The 20,495-nt window shown below is 42.8% G+C and overlaps 2 protein-coding genes across 3 annotated transcripts in view; one reads left to right on the top strand and one right to left on the bottom strand.

The window, feature by feature from the left end:
* The window catches only part of Ndf (Nucleosome-destabilizing factor), a 51,935-nt gene extending 31,464 nt beyond the window's left edge, over window positions 1-20,471 (bottom strand). The window contains exons 1-7 of one of the 2 annotated variants that reach the window (XM_076426722.1): window positions 20,351-20,471; window positions 20,217-20,253; window positions 19,195-19,283; window positions 18,996-19,122; window positions 18,695-18,796; window positions 18,389-18,580; window positions 17,467-17,643 (exon numbers count right to left, since the gene is read on the bottom strand). In XM_076426722.1, coding sequence (XP_076282837.1) covers window positions 17,467-17,643; window positions 18,389-18,580; window positions 18,695-18,796; window positions 18,996-19,122; window positions 19,195-19,283; window positions 20,217-20,253; window positions 20,351-20,385 — 759 coding nt within the window. In that variant the 5' untranslated portion in view covers window positions 20,386-20,471. The remainder of the gene's footprint in view (window positions 1-17,466; window positions 17,644-18,388; window positions 18,581-18,694; window positions 18,797-18,995; window positions 19,123-19,194; window positions 19,284-20,216; window positions 20,254-20,350) is intronic. The other variant, XM_076426723.1, reaches the window with a different exon arrangement.
* LOC143210141 (uncharacterized) lies at window positions 149-12,384 on the top strand. Its single transcript, XM_076426721.1, has 4 exons — window positions 149-1,154; window positions 1,234-3,320; window positions 3,705-3,987; window positions 4,546-12,384. Exons 2-4 carry the CDS (start codon window positions 1,513-1,515, stop codon window positions 5,206-5,208), a joined length of 2,754 nt encoding a protein of 917 aa, XP_076282836.1. The 5' UTR covers window positions 149-1,154; window positions 1,234-1,512; the 3' UTR covers window positions 5,209-12,384.
* Window positions 20,472-20,495: the final 24 nt, after the last annotated feature.

Here is a 20,495-nt window from a genome sequence, read left to right as displayed (position 1 = left end):
AGCCAGTCAGGCAAGCAAGCAGGCAGGCAGGCTAACAGACAGGAGGCAAGGCAGGCAGGCGGCAGGCAGTCAGCAACGACGTCGTTTTGCGTCGGCGCGGCTCCCTCGGTGTTCCGTGCGACGTTGCCGCGTTTCCGAGCGCCGCTACAGCTCGCCAGCACCACGAGGAGAGGCGAGAATCGGCCGTGCCGTGCTCCTCTCTCGCAGTCAGTTTTTGCCTTTGACACGCGACGGACGACGCTGGTCGTGTCGCGATGTCCGAGTGTGTCATGTGACACGCGGAACAAACTAACACCACTGATCGCTGCGGCACACACACAGACAGAACGGTGCACGCACGGGGTGACAGACAGAGAACGATCGCGAGAAACAGAGAGAGAGCAAACGCTAGAGAGGGAGAGAGACCTCGATAGAGGAGAAACGAGAAAGAGGACTGCGAGATAAGACACGACACCAAAAGGATTCGTGAAAAGAGAGTCAGCACACAGGCCGTTGGTGGTACACCGTCGGTGTAATTTGCGCGAGGGTGCGTGCCTGTGTGTGTGTGTGTGTGTGAGAGAGAGAGTGTGTGTGTGTGTCTCTGAACGTGTGGTCCTTCGGTGTGCATGCGTGGCCGGCGTATGTGCGTACGGCCTCTGTTCTTTCACGCGGCTGGTAGCTCTTGATCGTGATCGCTGTTGTGCGTTTTGAGCCCGTTTGTATGTTGACCACGAAGAGGGAGAGACATCCTGATATCATCGTCCCCGTGTCGCCCTTGTTGTCATCGTCATCTCGTCCAAACTAGTTTTCGGGACACTGTACCGCGGTCGTTCCATTAGAGCGCGCACAATTATGTTACCGGCTCGACACGAGCACAGCAGCACTGCCGCCGCCATCAGCGAAGAGACCATCGGCAACCTCGGTACGTCCATAAGACACTGGGCCGGATTTCTCGCGGCCGGTTAAACACCAAAAAAGATAGAGAGAGAGAGACAAGAGAGAAAGGGGCACACAACAGAGGAAAGACACAAACACACCGTGTGTCTCTCGCCATTGTCCGCGGCCGAGAGACACGCACACGATATCTCACCCGCTGACACATACCCTGAGAGACACATATAATCAACACATACACAGAGACGCGCCGTGTCGGCGCCTCGCGGCTTTGATCCTTGGTAGGTAGATAGCAACGAGGAGAGGAGTACTGCTATCTGTGTTCCTCTTTTTTGGAAAATCGATCGATCTGTTTTGTAGAGCCACGGGTTCCCGATGGTAACCACGTGGTGATGCGGGACTCGAAAGGACGACCGGTCCAAGGATACGTCGCCTGTTCTCTCTGCTGGGTCGCGAGGACCAGCCGTGCGTGCGAGTGAAAGTGCAGGACTAAATCGTGAAGAAGAGGATCTTGAAGAAAAGATACACCAGAGAAGAGAACAGCTTGCAATCTAGGATCGCACGCGAGGATCACCAGTGATCAGGACATGGGAGTTGTTGGTTGTATGCGTGAAAATCGTCACGTAACAGCTCATAGGGATGAGGGAGCGGGTTTCGGTGTGGGATCCGTGGTGGTGGTTAATCGTTCTGCTGGTTACGGTACGCGGTTACGTCGCGGATACGCAGGATCATCTGCCTTCCTTAGAATCAACAACGTCTACGGAGTCGCTAACGGAATGTGCGACGGGTTGCGAGTGCGTGGACAACAGCAGGAGTTTATTATGCAAAGATCGAAGCTTCCTAGGGCTAGGTTTGCCGCGGCAGGCGGTGAACGTCGCGTTGAGAAACGTTCGAGCGTCCACGATACCGGTGGTCGCTCTCGAATCTTCGACATGGCTGAAGAGCCTCGTGTGGATATCGAGCGGGATCGAGCGGCTCGAGTCAGGCGTGTTTCGCGCGACAACGTTCCTCGAGCTGTTGAACCTAGGTGACAATAGGCTGGCGGAATTGCCGTCGGACGTCTTCCATCCGTTGCGCCAACTTCAGTACCTGAACCTCACCGGCAACCGGCTCACCGTAATCCCTCGATCGTTGTTCCACAATCTGGACAGCCTCGAGGTGGTCGGTTTGTCGCGTAATCGGCTGTCGGTGCTTCCCTTTCAAACGTTTGCCCCATCGAAGGGGCTGGTCCGGCTGGATCTGTCCAGCAATCTGTTGGTGTCGTTGCCGGACCACACGTTTCGGCCGAACAAGCGGCTTCAGGAGCTGAACTTGTCCGGCAACAGGCTCACGAAACTTCCTCCCCGTTTGTTCTCGGGGCTAACGCAGCTCAAGATACTGGAGCTGGCGAACAACGAGATAGAGACGGTACCGCGTGTTTTATTCAACGATCTATTGTCGCTGCAACGTCTAGATCTCGAAGGGAATCCGATCAGCCGTCTATCCGGCGCGACTTTTAACAGTCTGTCGAACCTGAGGTGGTTGAATCTGAAACATTTGCCGATCACCGTGCTTCCGGACGGTTTGTGGCGACCCGTCAAGAAGCTCCACACGTTATTACTGTCCGGCGCCAAGATTGAGATCCTCCGTAACGACGACCTCAAAGGATTGGACGAGCTGCAGACTCTCGAGATCAGCGGCAGCCCTCTCCGCGAGATCTCGCGGCGAGCTCTCGATCGCACGCCTGCCCTTCGCAAGATCGATCTGCGTGACAGCAATCTGACCTTCCTTCCGGCGAATGTCGCGCAGCTGTCCTCCTTGACCGAGCTACAGCTGCATGGGAACCCATGGGCCTGCGACTGTCGTATGTTCTGGTTCGTGAAATGGGCCGAGAGCAAGGAACACCTGCGGACCGCGTTCCGCAGCGGTTTTCGTTGCGGCGACGACGACGAGTTCGACCCTGCCGCCGGCATGTTCGACACACTGCGTTATTTGAACTGCACCGCGCCGATCCTCGCGTACAAGACGCCCGAGCAACAACATCTATTGTTGCACCCGGTACTGCTCGAGTGCGAGTTCAACGGCAATCCCACGCCGTCCTTGACGTGGGTCACGCCGAAGCTCCAGGTACTCCACTGGAACCCAGACCCAGCTTTTCCCGACGCTTTTGTCGAACATCCTCCGGTACACGGCTGGGAACAAAGCGTGCCGTTCGTTGACGATGGTCGCGTTCGCGTCCTCGAGAATGGATCTTTGTACATCGCCACGTTGCTCAGGCAGGATGTTGGACAATACAAGTGTTTCGCTGGCAATCCGATCGCCAACGCGACCACCTATGTTAGTTTGCAGATGAATCCGATCACGTTACACAAAATCAAGATCCTCAGCATCCTGGTCGGCGCCGCGTGCGCCATCGTGTTTCTACTCTTAACGCTTCTGGTACAGCTGCTGCGCTACCTTCTTGTCAGGTAAGCGCATCTTCTCTATCTATCTTTCTTCGTTTATTCCTCGACTCTTCGAAGATTCGAAGGAACGAAGGGAACTTCGAAGTGCACCAAGTGTCGAAGCCTTCGAATCGTATGAAGTTTTGTAACTTAATCAATCTTTTAGCTGTGGTGGCGTATTTTTCGAAATGTATGAACGTATGTGATTGGGCCAACTATAACTTAGCAGCGAAATTTTGAAGTTCAAAGTTCCGAAACTCCGTTTCTTTTAATCCTCTAATAATTGGCTGCGGAGGTTCGAATTTCCAGGCGTTGAAAATTCGATTCTCATCACCTTCGAAGGAAAATAATAACAGCCCTATTATCGAGCAGCGATCAATGATAGGACTCTTTCTCTCCTTGTTACAGGTGCGGCTGCTTGAATTGGTGTTCGTGCTGTAGGCACGTCGGCTCCACGCCCCGGGCTAAACAGATCTACCAGATGCTGGACAGCATCGAGCAGTACAAGAGCCAACAGCTGGAGAAACTGCGCGAGAACTACACGCAGCAAGTGCACCGGATCAAAGAGAACTGCGCCCAGCAGGTCGAGTGGATACGCGACAACTATGAAGGTCAGATGAGGCATATCAGGGATATAAGGGATTATGGCACGAGCCACCTGACGACCCTCAGAGATCAGTATTACGATCAGGTAAATCGATAACCTCTCAGACGTTCGGTTCACATCTCGGAAGATCTTAACGCATTTTCGAAATACTACTATCCCAATTCTTTTACTCCTCCGGACATAAACATATATTATCGGCGTCAACGTTACATGTATCCATCGCACTTGCTGTCATTATTGATCGAAGACAGTGGCTCAGCGATCGACAGCAGATTATATCGAGAACGATCATCGGCACGAGACAAACGACAATCTTTCTTTCCCCACTCCGCTCTAATTCGAATAGCATCGCTAAATTAACCCGTAACTGAACAGCATTGTCCTAATCGAACGTTCCAACGTGTCTCGCAACGGTAGCATCATTGTACATAGTCCGACCACCGACGCAAGAAACAAGTAGAGTACGTTCTCAAGTACAAGTCTGACAAAATATCGAGAAAGACAACAACGATTTCAAGTAGCACCTAGCTAGACCCTCTCTCTCCTGTGCCACAGGATCCTCCACAAAGTTAGCCTAACCCTGTTCCAAGATTCTATCACGAGGAGCGGTTGAAAGAGTAGTTGTTTCTGTCTGGCAAACAGGTGAGAAAGGCGCGGGACTACTCGACGAGCCAGCTGAACTGGGTGCGCGAGAACTACGTCTTCCAGAGGAACAAGATCCGGAAGTTCAGCGCACACCAGGTGCTGCGCCTCCGGGAGAGCTACAAGTACCAGCAGCAGACCTTGAACAAGGTGCTGGAGAACCTACCGAGCTTCTACTTCGACAACTGTCGCAGCGGTAGCTGCGGCAAAAGCGACTCGATGGTGTTCGACGCGAAGGACGACGGCGGCGGCTCGTCGGTAAGAGTGGACGCGTACTTCAAGGCGAAGATCATCGACCTGGCGAACGGTGCCAGCCTCGAAGACGTCAACAGCGAGTACTATACACCGACGGAATTGTCCTCGGTAAGCCCGCACGGTTGCGGGAACATCCTCGAAGGGATCCACATCAATTATATTGAGGACCCTGGTCCGCCGCCACCTTTGATGAACGGGATTATGCCGCATCCTCTAATGCTGCGCAGTATCGACGAGGATGGTAGCTCTTTGTCGGTGTACAGGGACGCGGATCATGTCAAGTCTGTCTTCAGGGGCCTGAGCACCGACCTGATACCAGGAAGACAGCCTAAGGAACCCGCGGAAACGCTCGATTTTCTCGCACCTAGCACCAGCATGCCGGACCTGCCGCGCGAGACCAAGCTCTAAACTATATGAGGACGATCAAGGCTGTGTGTGTCTGTGTGTGCGTGTGTGTGTGTGTGTGAGAGAGAGAGAGAGAGAGAGAGAGAGAGAGAGAGAGAGAGAGAGAGAGAGAGAGAGTTAGAAGGCTGTTAAAGGACTAGAGAGAGACAGTTTCGAATTCGTTGTCGAAACTGATCGTGGATCTGGGATCCGCACTGCCAAGCTGAATCGACAAGGCATGAGGCCGAACATGTGTGAACACAGAAGTGCCTCTACACCCGGTAAGTGTGGACGTAGGAAAAAGAGACTGTAGGAGAACGTCCTAGCCGAAGACATCCGGTGAATCGCGCGCGCGCGTGTGTGTACCTACAGAAAACCAAACAAAAAAAATTCGCGGACAGTTTCCAAGGACTCCTCACCGGTCGATCATCGAACACGACCTTGCAACCTGTCCGCCGACATTGAGAATGAGTCTCTGTTGTATCTATCACACGCGAAGATCCACGATGGATAAGAATGTATGCGAACGATCTTCGGACCCGTCTAGCTGATCGCGCGCGAAAGATCCACGATGATCAACCGGAGTATACTGATTGCGGTAAAATGAGTGAGTGAGTGAGTGAGAGAGAGAGAGAGAGAGAGACACGAGCGAGAGGATGTAGCGTTACTGCCAAATAACGAGAGCCAACATCGCCGAAGGTAATAACTCGAGCAGCGATTTCCGCCTAGTTGTCAATTTTTCAAGGACGCGAGAGAACAAGGCTCGCGCGGATCCTCATTGTTAAAAAAGAGAGAGAAAGAGCGAGCGAAAGACTGAAAAAAGAAAAACCGGGACACGCACGTGTCGTCGAGATACACGATTTACCAAAAAAACCGACTGATCGATGCCCGACCTCTCGCCCGACCACCGAGATCTATCAGCCATAAAAGAAAAACAGTGGTCTCCCGTCGCTTTCCGTTGAAATCCAACTTTCTGCGCTTTCTTTCGCTCTCGGCGAGCGCCGTGCGACTTTCTGGATACGCTTAGATCCTCTAATATCCGGTCGCGCAACCTCGAGACACGCTTCTTTCAAACCTGTTTCCTGTCTAGCGAAAAATGGAACTTGTTCGAACGATAGAAATATATATCTAATTATTTAAAAAAACAGACACACGTCATTCCAAGCGAAGGAACCGTACTTAAACGCACCACGTCCAACGACACATCCAACGATAATCATTTAGCTAGGAGACATAATCGAATCTGAAGCGAAGATAGCTCTCCGATTCGAAGATTAGAGAAACCCGGCATCGTCCACCCAGAAGATCTTTTCGGGAATCTCGATCGGCTTTCTAAGATAGGCAATCTTTCTTTTCGGTTTCTAGACACGCGCTTTGTTCGTCTAGTCTTCCGAGATTAGCTTCGAACTTGTTTCTGGGAAAACTTTGCAACGCGAGAACCGTCTCGCGGCCGTTAAATGGAAGAATATTCGAACTATAACGACTCCGCAATTTGTCGTTCAGACAGCCTAAGCCATCGAGTGCGTGACGATTTCTTTCCCACCCTAGGTGTGTATGCGTGTGTCTGCGCGATGATACCAGCTGCTGCTACCGTTCTTGGATAAAACTTCCGGAAGTTTCTGGAAGGTTCGAGAGAAAGAAAATAAAGGAGACCATGTTCCGTAATAGTTGGAACGGGAACGAATCGGAGCAACGCGAGCGGGTTCGAAGTCGGACAACCGTTCCGTTCCGGTCGACGATAGCTTATAACTCGCTCAGATAATCTTTAAACTTTCATCCGGCAGGGAGGACTCGGCTCGTTCGTTTTACATTATCTGCGCCGACCTGGCGGCGCTTCATCTCTCTGTGATTAAAACGAGACGGAAAACGGTGGAGCCGAGGCACGCGGTGCAGTTCTGAAATCGCGGTGCAACCCCTTCGATGATTCTACCAGGCAGAATTGGTTCGAAAGAAGAAATCCCACCTTACATTGTTCTAGAGGAACTTCAATGTCTTTTACAAATCTGTGGTTGTCAGCAAGAACGCCGCATATCACATAATTTCACAATTTTGGAGCCTTTCGAATTTGTTTTCATGACTTTTTTCCTGGTCAATACGTAAATCCTATACTATAAAGCTCAATTAATGCGCGAACTGGAATTTTTTGAAATTGCATTCCAGCTTCAAAGAATGTTACGATCGTTTTCTTTCCGACTAGTATCTGCACGTAGAATTCGTGGTTTTGTGCGACGATTTCGGAGACACCGTGTACACGTATGTACGATACATGTATTATAAATGTTTCGCGAGGGAACACTAATATCAAAGAAGCTCAGGTGGTCTCCACGAATCACGACTAATTATTTTTCGACTGCGGGCGGTTATTCTTGATTGTAATCGCGTGCGATGGGAACGCTAAATATAGTATAAACATCAACCAAAGTTATGTAATTGTCTCTCGGTGTGTACGTGTGCGAGTGTATATGTGTGCACACCGGCTCAATTTTCTTTCTCGCGCTGTCGAAGGTGCAAGTGTACTGGCTGTTCGTTCGCGGACCTAGCGAGATTTCAATTATTTTTTTAGAGGAAGTCTATTTTTTCAAAGCTTCTGCTGCATGGACTCAGTCCGTTGGGCTGTACTAGAGTAAATAAGTAGTGTCTATCAATTTGAATCCGGCTTCTGAACTATCATCGTCCATCGGGAAATCCAAACTTGAAGATTGTAAATTTGATGATCGAGCTGTTCGTGGGCCAAAACGATGAACCGCCTTTCCTGAAATTTTCACAGTTCACTGCCAAAGCACTCGATCAATACTGAACTTTTCCTAAACGAATCTATCAGACTAACATTGCCGATAACCAGACGAAAATATCGCTGATCGTGAGAGAAAGAAATTGAAAGAACTTTGAAAAACGAATGTACACTGTTTCGTGAAGTTTCTGTATGTTTCATTTGACGCAGTTGATCGATTTTTGGCAAACGAACGGCTCGGTTCACCCTCATCCCTCATTTTATCCAATTACATTTGTCCCTTGCTATGAAACAAAGAAATCAATATGATGGAAATATAAATAATACATTTGAAAATTTCCTTCAAATACGAAGTGTGATAACTTTAAACTAAGATTGTTCGCATTTCGTGCACCTAATATAAGTGGATGTACACAACGCATACTATTTATTCGGAATAAGTGAACAATATTTGAAATTGACACGAGGGACGAACGAGGGCTTGCTTTCTGGATGGATTGACAGTCGGAGGACACGCTAATAAATTTTTTAAACCCAAAACCCGTGAGATATCCGCAGTCCAATTATTGTGTTTTTCATCGAACGAGATAGCGGGACGAGTAAATTTTCTTGTATCCTCGACAGCCTATAAAGCAACGCAGCGTGACGCGTGTGCGAGAATCGCGCGTCTAATTACGTTCCCCGATCCGTGGAACTTTGAATTCGAGGCGGCGCGGCAGCGGCATCGTATCGCGCCGAGAGTTTCCGATTTTCTTTCCTTTCTTCTTCTATTTCCCTTCTTTCCCCCATTCTTCTCTAGTCCCCACCAGCCGCGAGCAGAAATCGGCTGAAGCTGCGTACACACCTGAATCGTCGCGCGACGCTTCTGAACTTCGCGGACATTCGATTTGGATTCATCGATTTTTCTCCGGGTTCTAGAATTGCTGTTGTTTTCAACAAAATTGTCTTCGGATTTTGATGAAATTGAAATGTGTTATAAATAGACTGCGGGTTTTATGCATTTATGAGAAAAATCAATAAGTGTAATTTAAAACAGTGAAAACATTAGAAAATTTTAAAAATACTGTTTTATTAGTTTCAACCTAAAGATGTTAACAAGCAAAATAAATTTCTGTGTCGCTGCAGTTTGTTGCAAATCAGGTAAACATTTTTTACTTTGCATAAAGATCCCCTGTCTAGTTATAAATGTCAACATTCTGAACAACATTTTCGGATACAGATAATAGGCGGTCTCTTTTAGTTTTTTAGATATTAAGAAAAACTGTTAGTTCGAAATTTGATTACGTCTGGGGCGGGGGCGGGTGCAGAGGTAGCGACTGCGTCCCTCCCCCACCCTAAAACACGTGTTCCGTCAATTAAAAAGGGCAGAAGAATTCTATTAATAATAATAGAGAATGATATGTAATAAAACGTGCAGTTATGCTCTAACCCAGACCTAACTCAAACTTCAAAAATATTTTTCTTAATATCTAAGAAACTGAAACAGACCGCCTATCTTGACAACATATATCAATTTCACGAAAATCCGAGAGGGGTAACATTTCCATAAGTTTACACTGCTTGATATAATGAGCTCGACGTGGGAAAGCGAGTTCTGTTCTGTGTTTCACGATTGAATTTATTTCTACAAAAAGAACGATGTAGCATGATAAAACTTGCTCGACCGCACCGGGCAGTCTCGACTGTGGAGGATATCTAGATAAGAACCCGGAACGACGTTTGAAACGACGATTTTCTATCTTGTTTTGAGCGTTGAGCAAACACCGTAAGAAAGGCGACAACGTGACACGGAAATATTCTAGACCGAATGAAATACTCGAAGAATTCTGGAGTGGAAATTGCATCGAGTTTAATTCCAAAATCAAGACATTTCTTTCACAACCCAGATCATTTTTATTCTACGCTATCTTCTTTACATTGTGCAAATCGAATTGAACCGGTTTTCTCATACAACAGTTGAGCTTTTTACAGTCTATAGAATACAGACGAATTTGATAATATTCAAACTGTTTGGAGAATGATATGGCAATTTTTACTATCATCATTTATTGTCGAAAGACGATCTCGCATGCCAGGTTCCCGGTCTGTACGCAGTTTAACTTGTGCATCGTGGTTGACGTTATTTTTGGATCGACTTCGTAGAGATAAAGTTTTATCATCCCTCGGAACGGGTACGCGAGAAGACTTGTCGCGGAACATGGGTCAGTCGCTCGTCGAATGGACGACCGCCATTGAGTCTCGTTTGCGTGAATTTTTCGATCTAGAGTGCCGATCGAACTAGATCGAACGAGTATAGATCCCAGCGATAAGTAAGAGATAGTCTCGAGGATCGAGCGTTTATGCTTACGTGTATACTTGAAAGTGAAGATACGAGGTAGCATTCTACACAAGACTGCATAGAGAGATCGTTGACCGAATCAGTGAACAAGTATGGCGATAGTGGTACCCAACCCTGTATAACATCTTCAATTTTTAAAATTATTCAACAATTTTGAATTTCATATCTTCTCAATTTTGCTATAAACGTATCAAGATCCGCGGTCTACTTATCATGCCCCCAATGCATTTTTTAGTTTATTATATGGTTGTTATTCCCAAGAACGACGATATGGAGTGATAGATAACGTCGCGATACCATGAGGAAAGATCTAGCTCTTGGTTGCAGAGCATGTTTCTAACAATTCATTCACCCGAACCTAACCCACGCTAGAAATAGTAGAAGTATTTCCCCGGAGTACCATGGAAATAACATAAAGCTGGAATATTGCTAGTAATATGTCCAGTTGAATCAATTTTGAAAGCTCGGTGCTAAAAATCTCCGATCCCAAGCGAACAAAGAAAGACATTTTCTTTTCTTTCCACGCTGCATTTATTCTAGTATAGTCATTGTTTCCCCAGCCGAATTGCCGAAGTTCTGGAGGTACCTAACGAAAGCAACGTTCACGTCAACAAATGTTATCACAACGATAGCAACCGAGACCCTACATAGAGTACATACAAGCTATTCTTAACCCTTTGCACTTGGAGATATTTGAACTCGAAAATTAAACATTTCTTCCAAGCTAGGATATTTCCATTCCCCATAATTTTTTCAATTTTATGGATACGAAATTGGTACAATACCTCATACTATACCTAAATGTTCAGTAATTGATTAGATACCGACATATTTAATAACGGAAACAATATTGTGAATAATGGTACAGCAAGTTTTAGTGGCGCCTCAAAGTCATTCGAGTGCTAAGAGTTAAAAATCTGAAGATGCTATACACGCTGGAACCAGTAAAACAAACTTCTTATAATTCCCATAGTGTGTTTGCTACCGTGCCCTATCGTTAGTTCCAAGTATACCTCGCGAACTTGTACGCGCACAAGGACGAGACGTTTTAATTTATGATATTCGCCGTTGAAGCCCACGTGGTTTCGTTCTGCACAAGCCACCGGCAATCGATAGTTTCTGTGATGTTAGATTCTGGCTGCGGTTATATTCTTAAGTAGTGCATTGGATCGATGTTTCAATTTGAAATCTGACACGGTCGAGTTATGATACTGTTCGAAGGGAAGTTGCTGTTTTACATGCGAAACTCGAATTTGTATTATCGATCGGAACTGCCGAGTTTTTAGTGCGAGATAGGGAGCCTCGGTTAGACATTATTTTTCCTCGAATATCGCTTTTATCTAGCTGTACACTTTTTTCATAGTTTCGGAAATTAGAGAACGAGGATGTTCGAAAGAATGTGTAAGCGTTCCTGAACCGAGCGCACGACCTTTTCGTCAAATTTCACTGACGTCGGAGTCAATGTCAGGCCGAAACCGCAAAGTCCTCGCTCAGCTGACACAGTGGCTCTCAAAATGACAGAGACGTCGCCGGATATTCCAATTTGAGCCGCTTCAGGGCTAACGTGATTACACTGTCCAACACCTTTATTCCACAATTACTGTTCGGTGATTCTTATAGAGTTTTTTGCGGTAATTCCGAATCTGTCCTTAATTTTTCTCCTAGCCGCACAATTTTTGACAAACATGGCTTTGAAAAAAAACACATATTTTTCAAGTTTAATCACATATTGTGATGTTATTATAAAAGATATTGAATTGTTCTTTACAGCAAAAGATTCTGTAGACTTTCCCGAATACAGTGATATCCAATATTAACACATTATGATTGTTTAAACATGTTTACATATTAGGAAACATAAAAAAAGTTGAAATTTGATGGACAGTGTTATCAAACGCTTGGTTGATTTTTATTTAATAGTTTCGATGAATAGAATATTATCCTTAAATTTATGTTTTTAACGTTCGGTAGTTTGCCGAATGAATAGCAAAAGTGAGACAACTTTTTAATGATGCTGCTAGGCTTCTCCACTGATTATTCTCTGGAGTTAATGAATTTGGCAAATGAGCGGCTCAATGATCGAATTATCCCAACTACCTAATTGTTGGATACGAAATTCTGAGAACACCAAGTGAGCACTAAAGTATAAAGACCCTATATTGGATTGTAAACATGAGTGTTCATTTATTTAGATTTAGCACAATTTTAAACACAAATTGTACTCGAATGAACGAATTCGTTCAATACTTTCCTTACGAAAAAGCCTTTACTTAAAATTAGAACATATTTATGACTAGACTGCGGATCTTAACGCAAGAATAACATTTTTCTACCAGAATTCCAACAAACTGGAGTGACATAGAAATTGATTTTCTCCATTAATCTGTTAAATAGGTTGAAAATGATATAACAGTATTTTCAAATTCTACTAATATTTGTACTGTTCGAAATTACACGTGCTCGCTTCTGCAATAAATGTGTAAAATCCGATTTATTACGACAGCGGCCGAGCCGTATTCCTGTAAGAACCTAATAAAACGACAAATTGAAGCCGAACGAGCTATAATAATTAGGTACCGAGATTCTAACAACCCTGTAGACTTCTTCAGGGTCTCTGTTGGGAAACAATGAGCCTGCCCGGTAGCTCGAAGCGTTTGTTCACTGATAATGCTGTCCAAGAGTTCCGATCCTCGAATCGGACTGCGGGATTAATCGTTACCGTTAAACGCTCGTTACCGCTGTTGGGTAAATGAGTTAGCTGGCGACAGACGTACTTTATCAGCTGGCCAGCTCTCTCGCCAGGAGCTGGCAGCGGGCTGAAATAGCGCGCGCGCGCGAGCGAGCGTGAGGGAGCAAGCGTAGAGCTGCAACACGCTCGGAAAACGACGAAACTCGTCGCCCTTGTTATCAACAGTGACGTGTGTGCACTACAGTTAGGAGCATTGCTGATCGCTAGACTGCGGATCTTTATGTATTTATAGGAAAATTGAGTAGCTGAAATTCAAAATTGTAGGAAAATTTTGAAAATTCGACATTTCAAGATGTGATTTCTCCTCTATTAAAATTATTAAGGGAAGAAAGAACATTCTATTTGGTTTCTATTTCTTGCCATCGACGCAGATAATTTTCATTTTGCAAAGATCCGCACGACTTCAATTCCTCTGCAAGGCTAGAAGTGTTAGATTGGTAAATGACGTCTAATAAATATGTTGAAAAAATGCAGTCGATCGGAATTGCGAAAAACAACAGTAAAAATTGATTTTTACAACTTTTTTAGCTCGGCCAATAACGAAAATTTCAAAGATGTGTTTTGTAAACTCGTACGAAAATTTCATTGAAACTGGTTAATTGGTTTACGGATTATAAACGATCGAAAGTGGTAAATGTGGCAGTTACAGGCCGAAAATCGCGAAGAATTGCAATTTTTACCACTTTTGATCGTTTATAATCCGTAAACCAATTTCAATGAAATTTTCGTACGACTTCACAAAACACATCTTTGACATTTTCGTTACTGACCCAGCTAAAAAAAAGTTGTAAAAATCAATTTTTATTATTTTTTCATAATGCCGACCAAATGCATTTTTTCAACATATTTATTAAACGTCATTTACTAAACTAATTCTTCTAGCCTTACAGAGAAATTGAAGTCGTGCGGATCTTTGCAAAATAAAAAAAAATTATCTACGTCGATAGCAAGAAGTTGAAATCAAATAGAATATTGTTTCTTTCTTTAATAATTTTAATAGAGAAGAAATGTTCATGTGGAACATGTCAGAAACGACATGTTCAATTTTCAAAATTTTCCTACAATTTTCCATTCATAAAGAAGTTATTCTGATTTAAATCAGTTATGCTCCTAACTGTGTATACAGTTAGTTTTGTTACTACTCGAGCCGCATAACAATTTTTGTCGGTTTGATCTGAAGTTCCTCTAGGCCGTAAGCGTCGATTAAGGTACAGACAAATTACTATCAGGTCGCATGAGCTCACATACTATTACGTACAGACTACAGACGAAATAATAACGCATTGTATAGGTGATGCATTGTATTGTGTCTGTACCTTCAATCGCGGCGTTTCGAATATTGTTTTCTGTAGTTATACTACTCCATTCCCCCGAGGGCGGGACTTGAAGATCAATATTGTTTAAAATAAAAGGAACTTCCCTCAACACTGAACCTAATCTAAAATTTTTTTGTTGCTGTTATATAAGCTAGAAATAATCGGAAGTGTCAAAATCGGATGTAGTCTTGTTATTTTTGTACGACACGTATCAGGTGCAGAAAGTGCCCGGTGGGTTTAGTGTTAGGGGATCAAGTTTCGTAAAGCTAAAAATTGTTATTCAGAACTGTTTATTTTTTAAACCATTTCAAGCCCCATCTGATGGACTCGGGAGTCCTTAAGGGGGTAAACTCGTTTCCAGGATTGCGAGGGTGTGGGATGCGCCTTCTCATTTCTCGATAATGCAAAGAAGGGGTTTTTCAAAATATTTGTTGAATTATTAAATTTGTATTCAATAAATTACTAAACGTATCCAATATTTTAATAAACTGCTGAACTATTGTACGAGGTGTTATATCAGTTTTATACCGATAAAATTAAGAAAGTCATATAAAATGGAAATATTTTAGGCCGAAGGAAAAATTAAAAATTTAGAAAATATTCTGGTCTGATTTGAGATTTACATATTCTCTGTATTAGAAAAAATTAGTAAGTACCATTTTTATTGCATAATATAGGTCCTTTAATAGCAAAAAATCGTCTGCGTCCAAATTTGAAAATTTTCGAGGGCAATTGCGGGATAGATTGATCTTTGATCTTTTATCTAGCGCTTTTGACTACTGAAAAGCCCCATCTTTCCATTATCGAGAAATTGCAATCCTGGAAACGAGTCTAGCCCTTAAGGGCCCTAATGCGGAGGATTCCGGGCTGTGAACGCGCCAGGCGTTCTAGAGAAATTATAATTAATTATAAGGGATTATCGGAGAAGTTTGAAACTCTTTTCAGTTCCCATAGTTACACTAGGATCGTTGTGGCCGTCAAGATGACGGACTTTGAATTATTTATTTCACGATTGTCGACATAGAAACGCTTTTATGAAAAATTACTTCGACGTAATTAAAATCCGTGTAAATATAAGCTTGTCCATTTTAGTTAGTATCTGAACTCCGCAGTGTTAACGGGGGGCAGAAATCGTATGTGATTATGCCGACAAAATGGCGGAGGATCATCCATTCAAGTGCATACTTAATATTGTATAGTGCTAATGGAACTTTCGATTAGCAATTCAAGACGCTTTGAAACTTTTCCGATAATTCGATACCACTGTACGATATTCGCGTCTGTCTATGTAATCTGATGATTTCGGGCCTGCTACGGACGCGGCTCGAATGAGCATTTAAGAATACAGTCGCTCGCGAATCTGCACGAGTCACACGGATAGGAAAGTGTTCGCCTTTAACCAATTAATCGGCTAACTTTCAAATAAGTGAAATTACAATTAATTACAACGATTCATCTGCGATTTGCTCAGCTAGAAAACTAATCACTGTGATGTTCACATATCAGCTGCTCAAATAAACGACGGTTAAAAATACAAGTGCTCAAATCGATGTTCAATAGACCGCGGAGGTTCATGGAGATTTCAATTTTCCATCAAGCAGAACTTCACAAAAAATTTTGTTTTTAAAATTCAACCCTTTGTCAATCTGATCATTCTATTCTACTACACCGCACTGCGTCTATTATAAAAGTATAAAATCTGCAGTCTATACCAGTTTAGCAGAAGAAAAAAATTCTCTATGCTGAATAAGATCGTGTACGTTAAAGTGAAACAATATATGTACTGACGCAGCGAGGAAAAAATAAATGTATGCTAGGTCAAATAAAATGGTTAGACCCGTCTTAAGAAAAGCGCTTCATTATCCCAGTGGCTTGATCAAGCTCTTCCGCGAGCGACTGTGTATACAGGCTGATTCATCATTAACGGTACACTCGCAGGGACGATTAATGGAAAAATGAGTGAGAAGTCGAGACTATAATTCCGAATAACGAGACTCTGTCCTCGAGAAACTCTTCGAAAAATCCTACACGTGATTGTTCGCGGGCTTTACAAATATTCGAACGAAATTTTCTCGAAAACAGACCCTCGTGCGAGGAAATTACATTGTAAACTTTCGACTCATTATTTCATGAAGAATCGTTCCCTGTCGGTCGTTCCACTAATAATGAGCCACTGACGTGTACAGGGTGGATCAAAAGTGGAGTCACGTTTACATAGAATATAAAATTGTATTTGTTTAAATCACGATTTAATTTACAGGAAATGAATTGTGACACTACTTTTGACCCTCTCTGACGGTTTTATTTCTGTATAAATAATGTCCCCATTGTTAATGTAAATTCAAGCGTTCTCTCTGTGTATGTAAGCACTCTTTCTATTTCTATTTCTGCGCGCGGATCCGAAATTCGTGGACGTACGAACGATTTTCTATGTGACGGATTCTCAGAAGAAAAAGTCCCGAAACTTCCATCAGATACGCATCTCGCGAGGCGTTCGAGCCGTCGAATGATTTTACAATTCAAATGGCCACGCACGGCCCTGCCGTTTTCAAACGATCTACATTTTTTCCGCGTTCGATTATCATTTCCGATAGAACACGTTCGAATACATGCTCAATTTACAGGACAACAATTACAGTTAATAAACGGGTTTGTTCGCCAACGTGCCTTTCATTCACCCCACCCTACATTCGAAAGGATCATTTGGAAAACGAAACAAGAAATCAGCGCGCATCGTTAACACCGTTTAACGAAGACGAAATTGAAGAAACGAGACGCGTTGCACTTGCTGACAGTGCAGCAGCAAGATGATAATGAAGCTAGTTGCGCCACCTTCGTGTAAAATATTTTACACCAGTCTCCATTTTTATTTGTATTATAATCATTGCTCCTGTGCTCATTGAAAAATTGATTGAAATTCTACTGGCACTGGCACTGGTTTTTAATGATTTTTATATTCAACTATGTCAAGAGAATTATGTAAAAATTAAGTTGTATTATTTACACGGGATTAATGGTAAATCTTGCTTTCTCTAGAGTTATCAATACACGACAGTGTTCTTTATAATACTGCTCGTATTTGTTGCAGTTGCATATGATTATTGTTAATCGTTGTATCAAGTCATGAACAAAAAAGAGTCGTACATACCTTCTCTTGCGTCCGATTCCACACAATTACGCTGTGCCCACTGTTGATCAGGTTTTTTACGATGCCGCTACCCATGATACCCAAACCGAGGAAACCAAATTTCAAGGTTGACGGAAGGATGTTTTTCTCTTTAAGGGTTTGCGATAACGTTTCCACGTCTAAAGGCGGCGGTGTCACCTGTCGTGCAAGGTAGCAAGATATTAACGATACATCCTCTGATGAATCGAATATATTCGAAAAATTTTAGCAATTGTCAATTTTCAAAAATGCAACGTTTAACAGCGGTGAAATAAAATTGGCATGAACGTGAAAAAATTAAAAAAATATTAGGCTTCAAAAATTGAGAATATTGTACACAGAAAAAAAAATTAAATCGTATAAAAAAATATATTGAATATAAATAAAAAATAATTTGTACTATTAAATTGCAATTAATTTTTTAAAGAATATTGCTCGATCATGTAGACGTAAATTAATTCCAATAAAATTTGATAAGTATGAAAAAATATGTTGAATAAAAATTGAAAAGAAATATACATTGTACAATTTTTTATGGTAAAATCTATCCAACTGTATTTATAGTATTTTTTACATTACTACAAACACTATAGGGTGAATACTTTAATTACTGTTTTCATATCAACAAGATCCGCAGCTATTATAAGTTACACCAAAAAATTGTAATTTTACAACAGAACAAAATCCAGGAGACTGTGTTTTGTCCATAAACAAAAATGAAACAATATATTTTCTAGCAGAAGAAACAAAGTTAACTCGGGGCAAGAAAGAATTACATTAACAAAAAATATTATATGGCTGATGGTAACGAATGGTATTGCTTTATTTTCATTGTACAATACTGATAAAAAAAAAGGTTATTCTATCTGCTAAACTAATGAAATAATATGTGAAATGTACTTACAGGTCTAGCAATATTTGCAGGCCTATCAAGGAGAGCCGATCCTGATTTTCTAAGAGGCGTCGAATGGTTCATCGCCGGGCTGATGCTGCCTACTCTATTACTGTTACTCGTACTCGATTCTCTGCGCTGTTTTTTGGCTGGACGTCGAGCATCACTTGCAGTGGTGTCTAATCTCTTAGTTTTCGGTGTTTCCTGAATCAACAATTTGATAATTACTTTGTATTGTCCGTACATCTTGGTACAATTAATCTAGTCTACCATTGTAAACAACAATGACAAAATTATGATTTATAATATGAACCTAACCTTACGAGGCTTAGGGGTCTTTACTACGCTCTTCTCCTTAGACATACTCTCTTCTTTAAGTCTGTCAAATAAGGAGTCAGGATCTAAGCCATCCTCAAACACCTAGAGCAAATAACATTGCTGCATAGTAAAATTAATTTTACTTAGAAATCATGAGAGCTTAGCAATTCGTTTACGCGCTACGATACAAGTAAAACAGAAGAATGGAATTGTAATAGATTTTATTTGGAAATGTTCTCTTTCATAATTGTTAGGTAAACATATACAAAATCTGTTGTATCTTTATCGTTGAACAACTTACCTCTCCATTGGCAATAAACTCTTCTATTGCCTCTACCGCATCTTTGAATGCACCGGCCTTGCTAGATTTTATAAGAGTCTCTTTGTATTCAAGATATGGTTTAATATTTGACTCCTCGATCCATGCGCTATAAGAAATATCATGGTTATTTTCGATAGAACCGGAAAAGCGTAAGCTGAAATACATTATTCAAACTTACTAATTATTTGTCCCGAAGAAGAATATGCATTGAACTGGCCCCTTCTTAGTATTGGTCGGTTTCTTTAAGTCCTTTGAAGGATTCGACACCTTAGGATGTCATAGGGAAATTAATATTTTATTTCGGACTATATCTACTTAATAAAAAAGAATTTTTAATGAAGAACCACCGAGCAAACATTCTTGTAATTTTTTTCTTGTGTAGCCAACCAGGTACCCATTTACTGCATTTCTTTCAACACAATTTCTTCTTGTTCATTCTAATATATTAATTTCTGGTCTTAAAATGAGAATTTCTGCAGACATGTTAAATACAAAAGCTTTCAAATAATCTAAACATTTTGGTTGGGGCTACATAAGAGTTAAAACAAACTACCGTTTTCCCGTCTCGAAGATCGCACAACTTTCGTGAGCTCCAAAAATTCAAATACAAATAACACTCCTAATCAAGCTGTTATTTCCAGTACCTATTCTCCGTCGATTTAAAACCAAAGTAAAACAGTGAACTAAACGAACTAGTATGATCAAATGGAAATATTAAACCCTTAGTAATTCGTACGGGAAAGGAAATCGTAGTTAGCGCGCGAATTGCGCTCAACGCTACTATATATTCGGTTTCGGAAAAGTCGAACACAACATTGAACGATCAACGTGTCGGCTTTCGAGAAAGAAATAAAAAAGATAAGAAGGTTCGTCGGGTGTAAAGAGTACATAATGTAAACACGAAAGTCGGTGTCGGAACATTGTGGGAGAAGTGATGAAATTACGGAGCGTGATTTAGGTTATATTTTCGTAGTCTGCGCGCCAATTTGAATTCGAAGGTCGGGTGTGGCGGGAGATATGCAATGCGGGCCAACTGTGGCGTCGATAAGCGGCTAGAACGAAACTCGCTATTCGAAAAATAAAAAACAGGGGTAAGCTACGGGGGTACGTGTTCCCGCCAAATGTGATGGCCGCATTTGACTTCGTGGCGCGTACAAAGCAAAAGTGTAGTTAACCGTTAGCAGTGGAGCTCGCACTTACCCGGCCAGGCCAAGGCGAAAATCCCTTCATCTTCGCCCTGAAAATCCACAAAACAATCGATTAGTAACCACTCGAATACCGATTCCACTTTTCTATGAGAAACATTCGATAATCAACACATCGCAAGTACGCACCATACTAGATCACCCAGTTTGAAGACTTCCGACATTATAAAACACTCTGTCTTCTGTCACGATCGGCAAGCGACTGACTGACGAGTAGAGCGTCGTTTGTGCATGACGACGTGATCCAAATTACCCCCACCAAAACGCGTGAGTC

Source organism: Lasioglossum baleicum, chromosome 6 (genome assembly GCF_051020765.1).
Source record: "Lasioglossum baleicum chromosome 6, iyLasBale1, whole genome shotgun sequence".
NCBI classification, from domain to species: domain Eukaryota; kingdom Metazoa; phylum Arthropoda; class Insecta; order Hymenoptera; family Halictidae; genus Lasioglossum; species Lasioglossum baleicum.
The sequence above is the reverse complement of the archived record's forward strand: the minus strand, read 5'-3'. Positions and strand labels throughout refer to the sequence as shown.